This window comes from Asparagus officinalis, chromosome 8 (genome assembly GCF_001876935.1).
Source record: "Asparagus officinalis chromosome 8, Aspof.V1, whole genome shotgun sequence".
In the NCBI taxonomy this organism is placed as follows: domain Eukaryota; kingdom Viridiplantae; phylum Streptophyta; class Magnoliopsida; order Asparagales; family Asparagaceae; genus Asparagus; species Asparagus officinalis.
The window spans coordinates 14962311-14980248 of NC_033801.1; the positions used below are offsets into that span (position 1 = coordinate 14962311).

Sequence of the window (17938 nt, forward strand, 5' to 3'; positions counted from 1 at the left end):
CCGCCGCCGCCGCCGCGATGCAGGGGATCCAGCTGCTTCACGCTCCCCGCCCCTTTCCGACGGTGCCAGGTCACTAATCTCTTCTCATATTTTCCCGCCGTTCTCTCTCTCTCTCTCTCTTTTTTTTTGACATTGGACGATGGTTTTCCATTCAATTCTAGATGGCATGAAACACGTCAGAATTGCTTTGAGATCTCTTAATTTGATCTCTTCAACCTGTATCCAAAACCCTAAATATCGGCGGCGATATCATAAGAGAGCTTCGTTATCAGCAAGAAACTCATCAGGTTACTTTTCTGATCTTGACCTAGACCCAATTTTTGAATGATTCAGCTTCTGAGATGCCTATAATCTTCGCTTATTTTCGCAGCTCCTACACAACCTCTAGCTGATGAAGTAGTGGAAGAAGGAAAAGCTAAGGACGATTCCATAAGCGGAGACGCTATACGCAGCCGTTTCTTGAATTTTTACGCCTCACGAGGGCACAAGATACTCCCCAGTGCGTCGCTCGTGCCTGATGACCCGACGGTTTTGCTTACGATTGCTGGGATGCTTCAGTTTAAGCCCATTTTTCTGGGGAAGGTGAAGATTTTTTTTAATTGAATAATATTTGGAAGTCTAACTAAGAGGCCATGAGAAAATTATTGTTTAAGAAAGAGAAATTTGCAGTTTGGATGATCATGCTGAGGTGTAAGCATTCTTATGTTAAAAAATAGTTCTTAGTGTATCAGGGAAGAATTAAGGCCACTGCCCATAAATTGAGGCTCGTGAAGATTCTTCCAAATTTGAACAGAATATAAAAGATGAGAAACTGGTTAATGAATTTGTATTCATTGTCCGATATTGGATACAGGTCATAATATTGCAAAACCCTTTTCAACTAATATGGTTGCATAATTCTCTTTGCGATCAACTTTTGACATTGTTAGTCTTCTATAATTTTAGCTCATTAGATATGATGATGAGAATGCTGTAAAGCATGGAGGTTCTATTCCTATAACTACTTATATGTTGTCTATGGTTTATCCAAGGGTCTGCTGTTACTTGGACTTGATGTCTTGACACGATATTATAAACTGGGTCTTGTAGGAACCTAGACAAGTACCGCGTGCTACCACTTCTCAACGGTGCATAAGGACAAATGATATTGAGAATGTGGGAAGGACAGCCCGACATCAAACCTTCTTTGAGATGCTTGGGAACTTCAGTTTTGGTGATTACTTCAAGAAGGAAGCGATTAAGTGGGCATGGGAGCTTACTACTAAGGAGTATGCATTTATTCCTGATGGGACATGAACTCTAGATCGGTAAACTTTGAGTTGTTTAACTGACAAATGGAGTTCATTGATATGCTTTATTTGCAACAGGAGAATGTTATAGGTTTTCATTAATAATTTGTATGCCATAGTTATCTGGAAATCTTTTTGCCCGAACAATGAAAATATGCTTTAGAAGATATTCTAATCTTTATATGCTGCAGTTTTTTAGTTATAAGATAGTCGACTATAATGCTAGAAAGGTGTCACTTGCTACCTAGCCAAGATAGTGTGTTTATCTTAATTTGGTAGAGGATCAAATTTTTTTAATCAATAATTTTACAACTACAATGCAGAGGAATCATCAGAATATTTATCCAGTTTTGCACTCATAGACCCTTACGTGCACTTCTTTAACTATAATTATTTTTTGTGGTTTCTGTTTTCTGATAGTAGTAGTCGAATAGCCAGAAGTGGTCAGCTTAGAGATAAAAGAAGAAAATGGCTAGTTTGTTAAATGTTCTCTTTGATATAACTTCCACTAGTATTTGCCCTTTTCTTAATAGATTTTATTCAAGACTTACTATAGGACATAAAGTTTGGAGTCGGAAATTTGAATTATTATTAGAACTGTGATCATGTGTCCTAAATTTCTAATTGAAGTCGTTTGCTTCCTTTGCACAAAAAAAGAAGAGAAAAGTTTCAGATCAATGCTTGCTTTATAGATATTAAAAAGTGAAACTTTTTATTATTTCATAATCCTTAATTTTACAAGTGAACGTTGCATGCTTTCAAATTGACATTTATGTCTCTGATTCTCTTGTCCATCCACATGTACATAGGTAGTATTTACATAGTTCTCTAAATGACTAGCATATAATCCTACATTGAATCCAAATATATATGAGAAAGTGGACACGAGCTACATAATTGAAGCTACCAAACGAAAAGTGGTTCATTCGCAGTGGAGCCCAAATAGTACTATTAGGCTTTGAGCTTGGGCATATTGATCCAAGCCCTTTTCTCCTCCACACTCCTCTGCAAAATTTCTCTTCGTTGTTTTCTTTCCACAATATACTTTGGCCGGGCCACTAAACGAATTTGAGCCATAGAATTTGAAGACACAGATAACAGTCTACAACCTGAAAATCATGAAAATTTAGTATAAGATCTTCAACGTATCATTTAGAGCGTAACAATGTTCTAATATGCATTGTAATATACTAGCAACATAGGGAGTTGTGCGCTTAGGTGGACCATAATAAAAACATACTAGGTTTTGTTCTGTTCATAGCTTTCTAACTTGTAGGATTTTTACATCTCTTTTCCTAGTAATTCTGAACATTGCTTATACAGTATTCAGATATTTATGGACCAAACCATATGGTTCTTCCATGTGTTTTTTTATTGAATTCTGATGAATGCCATGAATTCTTCCCTACCAATTATGGAATCATCATTAACTTGTTATTGTTACATGATACATCATCCACTATATTCTTCAATTTCTTTACTTGCCTCCAATTTATACAGTATTGTACTTTTATTACGCTATACCCTCATACATAGTGTTTCATGTCCTTTTTCAGGTTCAGCTTACCTCCAGAGAGATTATGGGTCAGCATTTTTGAAGACGACGATGAAGCTTTCTCTATATGGCACGACGAGGTAAACTCATTCGATTCAGATTTTCTGTTTGGCTCGTCACAGTGCTTTAGAGATAGATTACTACTTTTCCTTAGAAAGATTATCATCTAAAATGTTTGTCTAGAATCTTCTTTTCTGCCGATAAGGAGAAGGGCTTAACAGCGCCCTGGTGAGGGCAGGAATAAACCCCCTTGTTCGGCAAGCATGTAACTGGGGATTTTTTTTCCTTTTTTTTAACCTTGAATTGCATGTATCTCACAATTTGCCCATTCAACATTGTGTAATAGAGTGCTTCTTGTTGATAACTGCCTTATCTAGAATACTTCACAGGAATCCAAGTGGTTTGATGCATATTAACAGCTCATGTCTTAGAAACTCCATCACTTCTTTGTTGAAGAATTGTGCGCTTTAGTTCTCAGATTATGATGGTTGTGTTTTGTGGTGGCCTTCTGGGAGCACTCTATTTAATTTTTCTTGGAAATTTGTAGTTATATTAATTTTTTGGAATGCCTTTCTGCCTACAAAGTAAATATAGTCAAATTATGATGCATACTTGTATTGCACTATTCTTATTGCACTATTCTTAATGGTTCATAATAAAACTTATCGTTTATTTAAGATTGTTTTTTTGTGTTCCAACTTTTGTTAAGACTCTTGTTGGTAAACCATGCACTTCCTTGGGTTCATAGTTTTTGAAGAAAATAATAGTTCTTGGATCTTCACACGGTAATCATGAGAGGCGGTCTCGGAAGAGTTATCGTGTATGTTGCATGGGTACGAGTACGGATATGGGCATGGGTGTGGTCTGTGCGGATACGGGACACGACAGATTTATCTAAAGTAGGGTATGAGGACACGGCTATATATGCATCAAAATTTAATAATATATATGAGGTCAATATTGTTTTTTCTTTCACATGTTACGAGAATCAAAATTTCTATAATACATTGTTATTTTTCTTTTATTATGTATTATGTAATTGAGTGTTTTAAATTAAAACATGTATTATATAATTGAGTACATGTCTGAGTAAATGTATGCATATATTCAAGGAGTGTCCAAGGAGTCAAGTACATATACGGGTATGGGAAGTGTCGGGTACAGGTTTGGCTTCATGATAGAAGTGTCCATGCAACGTAGGTTTTAGTATAACTGTCCATATCCATGGTCTGTAATTGTCAGGTCTGTGCCTCATTTAGTAAGCAGGTCCAAATAGGCAATTGAAGTTGAGGCTTAGTTCCATATCATGGAGTGCTGACTTTAGAGCTTATATGGGTCTAAGACATAAGAGGCTAACTATTGGGGCCTAAACTGTTCTCAGGTTTGTTTGCTACTGCTTCACAGTTGAAGCCCCTATCGACCAAGTGAATGGCTTGTGTAAATGAAATGAAAGGGAAAGTGTAATAGTTATGTATTTGTGTTTCTGCTTCAATGTTAGTAGCTTTCATTGGTGTGCCCTTTCACAGGAAGCATGCAACATTTCATGTGCTTTCCTAATTAATTAATATTTTCTTTCTGGAGTCGTTTAAATGTGCGTCAGTATGATCTGCTATACTAACTGACTTTTTATTGTTTTTGAAATCTAACTGTGATCTTAGACTTTGTCATAGCTCAATAATTTTGTTATTAACATTGTGTATGTTCTAACTATTGCGTATATACATTTGATAAATTTATCAGGTGGGTGTTCCTAAGGAACGCATTAAGAGAATGGGCAAGGAGGACAATTTCTGGACAAGTGGGGTTACTGGTCCCTGTGGCCCTTGCTCTGAGATCTATTATGATTTCCATCCTGAAAAGGATCACTTAGATGCTGTATATACCTTTGGTTCTACTCTCATTTCTTTCTTGATCTGTTTTATTGAAATAAAAACGAAACTTGTAAAAACTTGTTTGCAGGATTTGGGGGATGATAATAGGTTTATTGAGTTCTATAATCTGGTATTTATGCAATATAACAAGAAGGATGATGGATCTCTTGAACCCTTAAAGCAGAAGAATATAGATACAGGCATGGGACTTGAGCGTATGGCACGGATTCTTCAAAAGGTAACATTTATTGTCCTTGACGCTTATTTAAGTTTCTAGTCTTGCATGGATACTTGACATTAATAGGCTGTATTCGAGTCAAGACATTCTATGCTATTTGGAATTGAAGCCATATGTTTGCTGAGATTCCTCAATTTCTGATATAATTTAGTTCAGTTTTCAATTATAACTGCTCGAATCTATTCCTTTTATTTTAATCCATTGTGAAATAAATCAAAAGAGAAAGAACTTATGCCAGTGGTACCCAATTTTCATTATTGCTTTCATCTATTTTTTTTAAATCCATTGAAATAAAAATTAAAGAGAATTTTATTGTAAAAAAATATAACCTTTTAGTTTGTTTGATTTTCAGAAACATGATATATCTTTGATGGTTCCATATCTTCTTTTAGAATTAGAACTGACATTTACTTCTGCTTATTTATTTGCTTTAATTCTCTTGTAACTTGTTTCTAATTCATACTTGCATCTCCAGGTTCCCAACAATTATGAGACTGACTTGATTTTTCCCATCATTGAGAAGGCATCAGAGCTAGCAAGAATCTCATATGCCAGTGCAGATGATGTGACCAAGACCAATCTTAAAGTATAACCTGTTATGGAGATTCAGTTAGTTAGTTTTGAGTTCATTTCTGCTTGTTAGTGATTTCCAACTTCTATTTCCAAGATTATTCCTTTTTTTAACAAATTTACCTTACATTCACCGTTCCAGGTTATTGGAGATCATATGCGTGCAGTCGTTTATCTCATATCAGATGGGGTAGTGCCATCAAATATTGGGAGAGGTTATGTAGTTCGAAGACTTATACGTAGAGTTGTTCGAATCGGGAGGTTACTAGGTATTGAAGGGGATGTACATGGGAACCATGAAGGAGCTTTTCTACCCGTACTTGCGAAGACAGTGATTAATCTCAGTTCCCATGTAGACTCAGATTTAAAAGGTAGGACATCCCATATCCTTGACGAGCTGAAAAGAGAGGAGTTACGATTTGTGCAGACTTTGGAGAGAGGAGAAAATCTACTTGACCAGTTTTTGTCCAATGCCTTATTAACCAGCGGCAAAAATGGAGATAGCCCATGTCTTTCCGGTAAAGATGCATTTCTGCTGTATGATACTTATGGTTTCCCAGTGGAGATAACAACTGAAGTTGCTGAAGAACGAGGGGTATCTGTGGATATGGAGGGGTTTGATGTTGAAATGGAAAGCCAGAGGCGTCGGTCTCAGGCGGCTCACAATGTAGTTAAACTTTCTGTTGAGAGTGACAATGAGTTTGCAGAGAGTATTTCTGATACTGAATTTTTAGGTTATGACTCTCTTTCTGCTAATGCTGTTATTAAGGGCTTATTAGTTAATGGTGACCCAGTAACACAGGTCACTCAAGGAAAGGATGTAGAGATCTTGTTGGATAGAACACCATTTTATGCTGAATCAGGCGGTCAGATTGGAGACAACGGTTTTCTATTTGCCACGGGAGCTGAAGATAGTGCACAGAAAGCTATTGTGGAGATCAAAGATGTCAAGAAGTCCCTTGGAAATGTTTTTGTTCACAAAGGTACAATCAGAGAGGGGGTTATAGAGATTGGCTCTGAAGTGGATGCTGCAGTTGATTCAAAGTTAAGGCAAAGAGCAAAAGTACGACGTCCACTTCTTTTCGGGTTCCATTCTTCACTATAATCTGATGTTAATGCACTTCTTTTTTTGGCATATTTACATCTATGATTTAAACTTATCTAGTTAGATTGAGAGGTGTCAATAATGAATTCGAAAATTTCTTTTTTATATATTACTGTATTGCTTATCCTCTTCCCCCTTCGCATATCAGTCATCTTAGTACTGAGTTTCTTGTGTGTGTGTGCGCGCCTGTGGGTGGGTGTGTGGGCATGTGTGCTCGCGCGTGTGAATTATGCTGATTTCTTTCTCTTTAGTTTTTGTTTCTATTTTTCTATATTGCATAAACACTGGGTATATTTTCGATTATTTTCTATTGGTGTTTTAAGACATTCTTGTTTCCTTTATCATTAGTTATATCACAACTTGCCGTTGAGTTGTCTTTCGGCTTAAATATGGAGCGAATCATCATCTTAAGGCATCAAAAATAGATGCTTACCTTGTTTGACACTTGAACCTCTAGACTAGATATGAACTATAAATGTAGACACACGCACGCATATATATATCCACATGTTGGATGCTATTAATAGTAGCCTAGCTCCTCTCTCTCTCTCTCTCTCTCTATATATATATATATATATATATATAAAAGTAGCATTGAATATTGAGTTGGACTTTCTGTCAGATGTCAAGACGCGGAGACATGGGATTTACTTGTTACTAGTGCAATCGACTAATTACAGATCATAGATGCTCTGACCGAATAGGTGACTACGATACCTTTTGATTAAACAAAGATACTTGACAAGGGTGAAGAATAAAATGCATGAGTCATGCTACAAGTGTTTTTGTCCACCATGATGCTAAGATAGCACACTAACAAGGAGAACCAAGATGTTTGTAAAGACTATACAAATGTTACGGCATAGACGCCACAACCAGGACATTCACCACTCAATAGAAATCAGTGTTTTGATTTTTTTTTTTTGTAATTCTTCATCCATGGAAATAACATCATTCGCCAACATTAAATGATGTGAGTTTGAAGGACAATCATGCTCAACTATTTTCTTTCTGAGTTGTTTTAATGATCAGCAAAATATTCCATAAAGCTACAATTGAAAATGGTAACTACTGAAGTAGTAGACTTCCTACCAATTCAGTATCCAAGTGACCTGTATATATTACTACCTAATCCCCTTTACTCCAGCATATGCATTAATTACATCAACTCAGACTGAGGTCAAACATTTTGCTTTTCAAATTCTGTCATCATGTTGCATCTTGCTGACTCTTTACTTTATTCTTTTAACCTGATCCTGATATATTTCTGTTGTTTCAGGTTCACCATACCGCGACACATCTTCTACAAGCTGCTCTTAAAAGTGTTATTGGTCAAGACACTTCACAAGCCGGATCCTTGGTGGCTTTCGACCGTCTACGCTTTGATTTTAACTTCCATCGCCCCCTATCAGATCAGGAGATTGTGGAAATTGAGGTATTAATTAACCAGTGGATTGGTGATGCAACAAATCTTCAAACAAAAGTTATGGCCTTGGCAGATGCCAAGAAATCAGGCGCCATTGCAATGTTTGGTGAGAAGTATGGAGAACAGGTATATCATTTCTTCAGAGCTCTTGCTATTCACTTCATCAAAAAACAGTAAAATCTTGGATTTGGCCATGAGCCAACCAACAATACCCTCGAAGTTTGTCAGACAGAGGTCTGTTTGCCAGAAGAGTTAGGTGTAGGAGTAATTGCTATTTAGAGAGGGAATAAGATGGAATGTTGCATTCCGTCAAGACTTGGGCTCATTCCATTCAAGACATGGATTTATTACCTCTAGAATATTTCCTAAGACTAGGGTGATGTCCTATAAATATCTTTTTGTAAATGTTGATACCATTGAGTTCCTATTACGAAGATTTTACAATCTCTGTGTTTGCTTAGACGTAGCTCTAGGTGAAATTTATGTCAACTTTTCGGATAATGAGCAACGTAAGTTAAGCTGTTGGCTTGTCACTAATTCTCTTAACTGAAACTAGACCTGTCTGCAACTTCCTCTGAAGTTTTGTACAGAGAAAGAGAGAACAAGTACTTTGAATTTATTTATCTCTAAGTTCTGCCCAGACTTCTTAAACTGTTAAAGATTGTTATTGTTGTAAAATCATTTTGACTATAGTGTTACTGTCATATTAAGTTATATCAACTGATAGCTGTAGGAATTGAGTTAATGACATGGGAGGTTGAGAAAGATATTGGAGCTTGAGAAAAACATTGGAGTGTTACCGTCATTTTAAGTTATATTAACATATATATATATGTAGGAATTATGTTAATAAAGAAAGACATTGGAGCTTGAGAAAGATATTTATCCTTTGAGGAAATGGTATTCTTCAGGTCAATGTTAATAAGTCTTGCTTCTGGTGATGGAAAAGTGAGCTTGGTTGCTGCATTTAGCCCTGAAGTTATTAAAATGGGACTTCAAGCAGGGAAATTTATAGGAGGTATAGCAAAAATTTGTGGTGGTGGAGGTGGTGTCAGGCCGAACTTTGCTCAGGCCGGTGGCAGGAAACCAGAAAAGCTGTTGGATGCGCTAGAAAAGGCGAGGAGCGAACTCGTTGAAGCAGTGAATCGAAAGACAGCAACATGAAAATATAATTGTAAGAAACTTGGTATAAGCTCATATATGTATGAAAGATCTTAGAGCTTCTACAGACTGACTAGCAAAAGACATACTTGGTAGAAACCCAATACCAACCGTACCAACCGAGTACCAACCGTACCAAGCGCAACAAAATGGCAACATTGAAGGCATCAGCTATGGCAAGCAAAGCCTTCCAAATTGGAAACTCTAATGTTAGGTATCACAAACAACCTCAATTCCTTTTCTTTTACTTTCCTTTTCCCTAAACGACGATTTGTCTGAGCTCAAGAGAAAAAACTTTTACAGTGCGATAGTTGAGAGTATGGATGACACCGATGCTGATGCACTAAAGAGTGCTGCAGAGTATCTTGTGGACTCACTCCCAGATCCTGTAGCTGTTGTTTTGGGTTCATGCCCTGGTGATGGAAAAGTGAGCTTGGTTGCTGCATTTAGCCCTGAAGTTATTAAAATGGGACTTCAAGCAGGGAAATTTATAGGAGGTATAGCAAAAATTTGTGGTGGTGGAGGTGGTGGCAGGCCGAACTTTGCTCAGGCTGGCGGCAGGAAACCAGAAAAGCTGTTGGATGCGCTAGAAAAGGCGAGGAGCGAACTCGTTGAAGCAGTGAATCGAAAGACTGCAACATGAAAATATAATTGTAAGAAACTTGGTATAAGCTCATATATGTATGAAAGATCTTAGAGGTTCTACAGACTGACTCAGTTTTTGTAGGTGTGTGTATACTTGTATGACCACATGAAAAATTCAGAGTAGTTCATATCTAGTTTTTCCTTTTTTAACTCTATTTCAAGGAAAAAAATTGTAGATCCGTTATTCGATGACAATTTTTTTTTTTTTTTGGGCTCGGAAGGAAGGAAATGGATCTGGGCAAATATTTATGCACAAACCCGTTGTTTGTCAAGTTCATTGTATACCTATTGACATTGCATATTTAACCAAAAGAGATTATCTGCAATTAGACATATCTTTCAGGGTGTTTTTGCGAAATGCTACTTAGAAGTTAAGGGGGGTGTTTAGCAAATTGAAAGTGACTCGAAAGTCTTTTTTTTTTTTGCAAGAAAGTGTATATTTCCGTACAGTGTTTGTTTACGAAATCAAAATAAAGATAACATGGCAATATCACTTATTTATTTTAAATCATATTATATTTTCAATGTTTTTTTATAACAACAACTTAATGAATTGAAAGCGAGTACATATGCTAAATTATTTGTTATTTCATTAACAAAAATAAATTTTCTATAAATCTTTTTAATACAGTGCTAGTTTGTTACGATTTAAAAACTGAAATCCATGGCGCGCAACAAACCGGTGGATCCTCCACCATATATCACTGACGTTTACACTGGTAGAAAATGCAGCCGATCCCCTATCCATTTACAATATTGCCACTGAGAAAACCGACACCTGTCCATGAAAACCATGTCCATTCTCGACTTTAGACTTGCTTACGCGCTTGTGTGCAAAATTTGAAAACCCAAATCCCCGCGATCGGCCTTCGATTCCCCCCGGTCCTGGGGGCAAAACCGGGAACTCCGAATTAAAATTTTTTGAAACTATTCCCAAATTGCTCTCGCCGCCCTCTCTTCCGCCATCGTCCCCAAATTAAAAAACCCTCAGCTTTCCATCACAACTGTCCTAGGGAAAAATCCCCCCGCTCCCCACCATGCCCTTCTTTTTCTCTAATTTCTTCGAAATTTAGTCCGAATTTGTGAATTATCGCAAGAAATGTCGTCGTCGTCTTCGATTTTTCTGGAATCTGGAGGCGGATTGACTCATGCCTACAGCAGGAAGCAGAAATCTCTGGGGCTCTTGTGCTCCAAGTAATGGGTGATCTCGTATTAGTGGTTTTGTTTTAAGTCGCGATAATTGTCTAATTTTCTTGATATTCTTGTGTAGTTTCGTGAGCCTTTACAATAGGGATGACGTCGAATCGATAAGTCTCGATGACGCTGCGAAGAAATTGGGGGTCGAGAGACGGCGGATCTACGATATTGTCAATGTCTTGGAAAGTGTTGGGGTCGGATCTCTCTTCCCTTCTCTCAAAATTAGGGTTCTTGATTTGCTTTATTTAATTTGATTTTTTTTTTCCATTTAGGTCTTAGCTAGGAAAGCAAAGAATAGATACTCTTGGATAGGGTTTTCTGGGATCCCTAAGGCCTTGGAGCTACTCAAGGTACATATAATCTCTCCGATAATTTTTGGAGCTTGGGCACTTTTCTCTCTTGTGCCCTAATTTGAAATTTTCTTGACCTGGAATTAGGAAGAGGCCTTGAGGGAGAATTCTGGGTCTGCCACTGAACCCAAGTCCTTAAACGTTGAGGTCTGTTTTCTGCCTAATTTCTTCTCTTTTAATTGTGAGTCTTGATGTATTTCATTGATTAATGTTGACTTCTCTTTTGTTTGGGAAAGGATGTAGAGGATGATGAAGATGACAAATCTTTAGATCAGAGCGGAGATTCAAATTCGTTAAAGGGAAAGCCTGGTAATGATATAGATATCCATTTTTCCTCCTGATGCTAATGCTAATTGAAGATAAACCCTATTCTTAGTTGTTGACTTCAGTTTCTGTACAGCTCCAGAGAATAGGAGGGAAAAATCACTTGGTATGCTCACCGAGAATTTTGTCAAGCTGTTTCTCACCTCAGAAGTACGCAATTGCAACTCTTATATTGTTATCATGATTTGTTATACTCCGCATTAAATCTTAAATCAAAATTTAATGTGGTTACTAATATGAAGACCCAAAAAAATACCTTAGTGATGTAAATTTATTGTCTTTTGATGTCAATTTCAATGTTTATTGAGGCCTTAGTAAGCTAAATTTCCATTCAACACTGTCATTAGATTGTTACATAAACATCCTACTGTTTCAATTGCCACTTAAGTTTTTCATAGTGTCGTGTCTAAATGTTGCTTTGCTATGCTAAATATTCACTTATTGCTGGCAATTTGTTAATAGGTGGATACAATCTCACTCGATGAAGCAGCAAAAATACTGCTTGGGGAAGTCCATGACCCATCTCAACCGAAAAGTACTAACCTCTATTTCACCCCTTTTATAGAACTTGTTTAATTTGTTTTTCCTCATTCAAAGTAAACTGATTATGCCTATTTCTTCTTTTAAGGTAATAATGCTGCCAAAGTACGAAGACTTTATGACATAGCAAACGTCCTTTCTTCACTCAATCTCATTGAGAAGGTATGCTTTAAGAACCAATATACTTACAGTGTGAGAAGATGAAGAAGAAAGAATAATTTTCTCTTGTGACCCATCTTTTTTGTAATGTTAATTGTTTTTGCAGACACACCATAGTGAGACAAGGAAGCCAGCATTTAGGTGGCTCGGATTAAATGGGAAGCGAAGTGCTGCAATTGCTGTACCATCCAGTCCAAAGCAAGGTCATAAGAGAGCTTTTGGAATGGATATAACAAATGCAGACTTAGCAAAAAGGAGCAAATCAATCTCTTATGCTGACAAAAAGCCTTGCAAAGTGTACAAAAAACATGATGATCTGAAGGAATGCAATCTTGCAGTTCAGAGACAATTGCAGACCTCTAAAGGATATGTTTTTGGGCCTTTCTCTCCCGCTGTTCTGCCTAAAAGAGAAGAAAGCATCGAGGAAAGAGGGAAGGAAGCTTATAATTGGGAGACCATGGCATCTTCCTTCCGCCCTGATTATCACAACCAAGGTTTGATTCATGCCTCAATTGTCCATATTCTGATCTTGCCATTGCTTTTCTCCTGTTGATGTTTTTCTTACTGAAATTTGGTGACTCTGTGTATGTATTGCAAACATTTCCCAACTAACCTTTTATATTACACCATTTTAAAAGAAATGTCATAGCTATTGTTTAAAATATATCTAACCTTGTCAATATATCAGCTGATATGTATTTTTATAATGTTTGTTGCAAAATGATTTAGTCTTAATATCCTTGTCAGCTTTCGGCATTTTTTGGGTGACATATCATGATTTTCCAGATACATGGGGAAACATTTCGGCCCTCAAAAATGGACTGAAATATTGCAGTGTAAATTTGCACTTTGATTTGTTTATAGAGAGGTTTGGATTTATAATTCAATTGAGCTTTAAAATCCAAATAAATATTTGCTTATGTTAATAACCGGAAGGTCCGAAAAGAAGGATTAGTCTTTTGCAATTTTGCAATTGCAAAAGATACCACCCTTCTCCAAAGCTAATTTTTTGGTGCATCAAGCATGAGCATCTATGACATACACACTATCCGTCATTGGTACCCTTATATTTATTAAATATCTCCAAAATATCCCCTATATTTGCTATCTCATATGGAGTTTTTTTGGTGGACTTGTCCCCCATACATCTGCCATTTAGAACGCCGGGCACAACTTTGCCTATCTTGTAATTTTCCGTAAGCTAGATTTTGTCGGTTATGCATCATGATTTTCACTCCTTTGATGTTTGCGTTTCAATGGAATTCACCTCTTCTGTTAGTTTCTGTTTCTACTTTGGAGCCCTAACTTGGTTTTGTTCATTAGCAGAATTCTAGATCCTACAATAGTCAGGTAATCAAAACCAAGCAACACAGCATTAGAATCTGGCATCAGGACTAGGTACATAACTTCTATTATTGCTCACTAAACAGATCTAATTTTACCAAGCAACCATTAGGTATGCAACAGTACAACCCAGTTCTAGGAGTTGACTATATCACGATTCTTTACTGGATCCATGGTGAATGAAGTTTCAATGTCTCATGTACTACAAATGTTTTTCCCCCCTTCTTTTTTTAACTCTTGAGCTTGTGGATGTTTGCTTACCATTGTTCAAACACTTCAAGCACAAAGTAGTAAGTAAGAGACACATGCAGACTGTGGTAACATGTAAATGATTGGTTAACTTCTCTTCCTGCACTAAATATCTAAAGCCCTGAACAACTTCTGATTCAGGAAAACAGATTAAATTTTAGCCTTAAGAGACCACTGTTTTATTGCATACTGGTCATATTTAGGCGCTATATCCTCATCTTCATCTATATTTATGGCTCTAATGTTAAGCAGACTACATTTGCAAATAGTGACATTGTATGCGTTGTGACTATTGTTTTCCAATTCAAAGAAAGATATGGTCATCTAATCATCTATTCTCTCAATTGACAGCTTTGAGTGACCTATTTTCTCACTACTTGGAGGCATGGAAGAGTTGGTATGCTGAAATTACTCAAGCAACTGACAACAGATAATAGCTGAGGCAAGTTATTCATCCTTGTACTAGAGAGTTTCTCGTTCATTCTCAATAACCATGACATTTTTTAACTGCAAACGAGCATCATCGATAGATATTCCGTTGATAACATTCTGGTCACCCAGAATACATAATTGGAGAAATGTCATAAAGATTGGATCAACCGATGCTAAATGTCAGTGCCTTGTGTTAACGAAGTTAGTTTCAACGACCAGAACCTGATGTATAAAAAGGCGGGAATTTTGCACTTGCCCATTTAAACAGAGTTTCCGGTCCTGTTCAGGTGGTGGCAGAAGGCTTAAGGAGTTGTGGGTCATTTCACTGTTATCGAGACGAGGTTAGGGTTTTGTTTGAAAAACTTCAAAGTTCAAAGGGGTTAAGTTAGACTGCCCAAAGTTTGGCGGGTTAAATTGTATAAACAAAGTTGAGGGAGATTTATGTGCAGTAGCCTCAAAGTTCTGGGCGATTAGTGAAATTTTCCCAAACTATTTTTGAGGTAGCGGAAGAATATCTGACCCGTTTATTATCATCAAAACAGATTTTGCTACTAACGAAATGGTACTAGTGGGTGTTTATTTCAAATCCTATAACTTTAGGATGTGGATTTCACTATGGTATTTGAAATCCATAGGATTTGAAATCCATAGGTTTTTTAACATGGGTTGAGATTTTTTAAAATGTTGTTTATGTCATCAATATTCCAGATATGCAATACTATAATTTGTAATTTTTTTATTTCAAACTCAAATTGTAACATTACAAATTTTAGAATTTGAAATATATAATTGTAGCAAACAAAATTTAATATTATCAAAATAATGATTGGTGAATATAATAATCTTTGGTGAGCTTACCTCCCACAAAAGAACAAATACAATTGTATTTAATTGGGATAATCATACCCATTCAAATTTATACTCCAACAGCTATAAACGGTTATAAACTAACCTGAGATAATGTAAATAAAAAATGTAAAAATAAATGAAATTATATTGTAGATTGCATTCCAATAATGGACTTGAAATTGAATGAAGTTAAGAAATTCTAAAATGAATGACAACTGATATTTCCTAATCTTGATATTTCCTAATCAGAGAATTAACAACAGAGAAAACACAGAATTTTCCTGTATAATTATCATTTATCACTATCATTTATGCAGGATTGAGACTTGAGAGTTAACCAAAGATTTAGAAGGATAACTGATAGCTCAATTAAGTAGAACATCATAGAGTTAAACTCATAAGAACCGGAGATGGCCAACATCTTTGATTTCATATCTCAAAATCAAACAATTAGTGCTCACTTCAAACAATAAACCAGTGCTTGTAATCCAATAAACCACAAAATCAAACAATCAGTGCTCACTTCAAACAATAAACCGGTGCTTGTAATCCAATAAACCAAGCATTAGTCAATTAAGACCTAGTGGAGGGCGCACATCTCTGAAAGAATTAATCAAACAATAAACCAAACATCAAACACCAAACTCACTTCAGAAATTAACATCATAGTATAAAATTAACAATCAGTGCTTGTAATCCTAATTTATTCGAAACCCTAATCAATTTCACCTGATCGCCTTTGAAACTTTAATCAAAAGAGAGGAGATGAAAGCTACCGTCCGATTCAGAGAGTTTCAGATGAAAGCGTGAAAGAACAAGATCGGCGAAATAACCCCCAAATTGAAGCTTTCACCTCCAGCTAATCTTCCAAACCGCAAGCTATAATAAGAACAGCCACTCTCCATCTAGGATGAGATTTTGACGCTAGAAAATTCAGCCGATTTTGATGAAGAGGGATGTGGTTTTTCAGCAGAATGGCATGCAGGCGGCGAGTAAAAAAGAGAAGGGAGAAAAATGGGGGATGCGGTGATAATAAGGCCTCTCTTTGAAACCTAGAGGAAGAAAATATTGGGGTGGGATATGATGTGGAGTGGGGTGTCAGATATAAGAGCATCTCCAAGAGTAATCTTAGATTTTCCCTATATTTGATGAGCAAATCTCTCATCCTAGGAAATAGGGAGCCAAATAAGGAGTAAGTGCTCCAACAATGCTTCCCAAATGGCTTCCTAAATAGTTTTGGACATTTTTTACTTACCTCCTTTTGTAATAAATAATTGTAACGGCTATATTATAACGACTATATTTCAACGACTATATTGTAACGACTATATTTCAACAGCTATATTTCAACGGCTATATCATAACGGTTATATGACCTCTATAAATAATATCATATGCACTCTCACTTTTCACTCAACTCAAATTGTGTTCATTGTTAGCATCATTTTTCCAATGTCATCTATGTCTCATAACAACGAAATAGCTGCGCTCCTCATGGAAGAAGAAGCTGACGAGGAATACGCAATGTTCTTAGGAATGACGGCGGTTGAAGAGGAGCGGGTGGCTAACGAGAGGAGTGCATCACGTCGTCTTGGTTCTGTTCGAGGCCATGCTGTCATTCAATGCGATAGAGTTCAAGGTCATAATAGACTTTATCGCGACTATTTTGCTGAGGAGCCCGTTTTTGGTTCACAACTATTTCGAAGGAGGTTTCAAATGCATCTTCCACTTTTTCTCCGAATTGCATCCGCGGTGGAAGATTTTGATCCTTACTTTGTCCAAAGAAGGAATGTTGCAGGTAATCTTAGTTTATCACCCTTTGAAAAAATAACAGCCGCTGTAAATGCTTGCTTATGGAGTATCTGCAGATTTTGTGGATGATTACGTACGGATTGGTGAAAGCACGACTATTGAAAGTGTTAAAAAGTTTGTTAAGGTCATTGTTGTAATTTTTACCGATGAGTATTTGAGATCACCAAACAACGACGATATCAGAAGATTGCTCGAGATTGGTGAACTACGCGGATTTCCTGGAATGTTAGGGAACATAGACTGTATGCATTGGAGATGGAAGAATTATCCGGCTGCGTGGCATGGGATGTATGATGGTCACATCCATGAGCCAATAATTATTTTGGAAGTCGTTGCCTCATACGATCTTTGGATATGGCATGCATTTTTTGAGTTACCGGGATCTTATAATGATATTAACGTCTTGAAAAGGTCAAATCTCTTTATTAAACTTACTAAAGGTCGTGCTCCTCCAGTTAACTACTCTATTAATTCTCATGAGTATATGATGGGATATTACCTTGCTGATGGTATATACCGACAATGGTCAACATTTGTAAAAATAATTTCAGTTTCACAAGTAAATAAGAGGAAAATTTTGCACAAGCTCAAGAATCTGCAAGAAATGATGTAGAGCGAGCATTTAGGGTCCTCCAAGCACACTTTGCAATTGTGCGTGGACCAGCGCGATTTTGGGATTAAGAAGTACTGAAAGATATTATGAAAGCATGTATCATATGTTAGACCCTAGAGGGGGGGTGATTAGGGTCTTATGCTAATCTAATCCGATTTAAATGCTAATTAAAACTAATTAACAAGTTATCCTAGCAAGTATGAAATACA

The 17938-nt window shown here is 36.7% G+C and overlaps 3 protein-coding genes across 5 annotated transcripts; all 3 read left to right on the forward strand.

Annotated features, from left to right (window-relative positions):
- Nucleotides 1-10010, forward strand: LOC109820906 (alanine--tRNA ligase, chloroplastic/mitochondrial). Its single transcript, XM_020387102.1, has 13 exons — nt 1-69; nt 162-287; nt 371-582; nt 1090-1268; nt 2846-2924; nt 4585-4719; nt 4804-4953; nt 5429-5539; nt 5666-6586; nt 7908-8227; nt 8966-9194; nt 9293-9429; nt 9519-10010. The coding sequence occupies exons 1-13, from the start codon at nt 18-20 to the stop codon at nt 9856-9858; spliced, it is 2991 nt and encodes a 996-aa protein (XP_020242691.1). The 5' UTR covers nt 1-17; the 3' UTR covers nt 9859-10010.
- LOC109822431 (E2F transcription factor-like E2FE) lies at nt 10890-16922 on the forward strand. Of its 3 annotated transcripts, none has more exons than XM_020388625.1 (11): nt 10890-11054; nt 11131-11251; nt 11330-11407; nt 11495-11554; nt 11644-11716; nt 11808-11881; nt 12194-12266; nt 12360-12433; nt 12537-12924; nt 14375-14465; nt 16839-16922. In XM_020388625.1, exons 1-10 carry the CDS (start codon nt 10960-10962, stop codon nt 14455-14457), a joined length of 1119 nt encoding a protein of 372 aa, XP_020244214.1. In that variant the 5' UTR covers nt 10890-10959; the 3' UTR covers nt 14458-14465; nt 16839-16922. The 3 variants fall into 3 exon arrangements, with proteins under 3 accessions (XP_020244214.1, XP_020244213.1, XP_020244212.1); XM_020388624.1 differs by lacking the exon at nt 16839-16922 and adding an exon at nt 14585-15041; XM_020388623.1 differs by lacking the exon at nt 16839-16922 and having other exon boundaries at nt 14375-15041.
- On the forward strand, nt 16757-17729 carry LOC109820907. Its single transcript, XM_020387103.1, has 2 exons — nt 16757-17102; nt 17173-17729. Exons 1-2 carry the CDS (start codon nt 16757-16759, stop codon nt 17727-17729), a joined length of 903 nt encoding a protein of 300 aa, XP_020242692.1.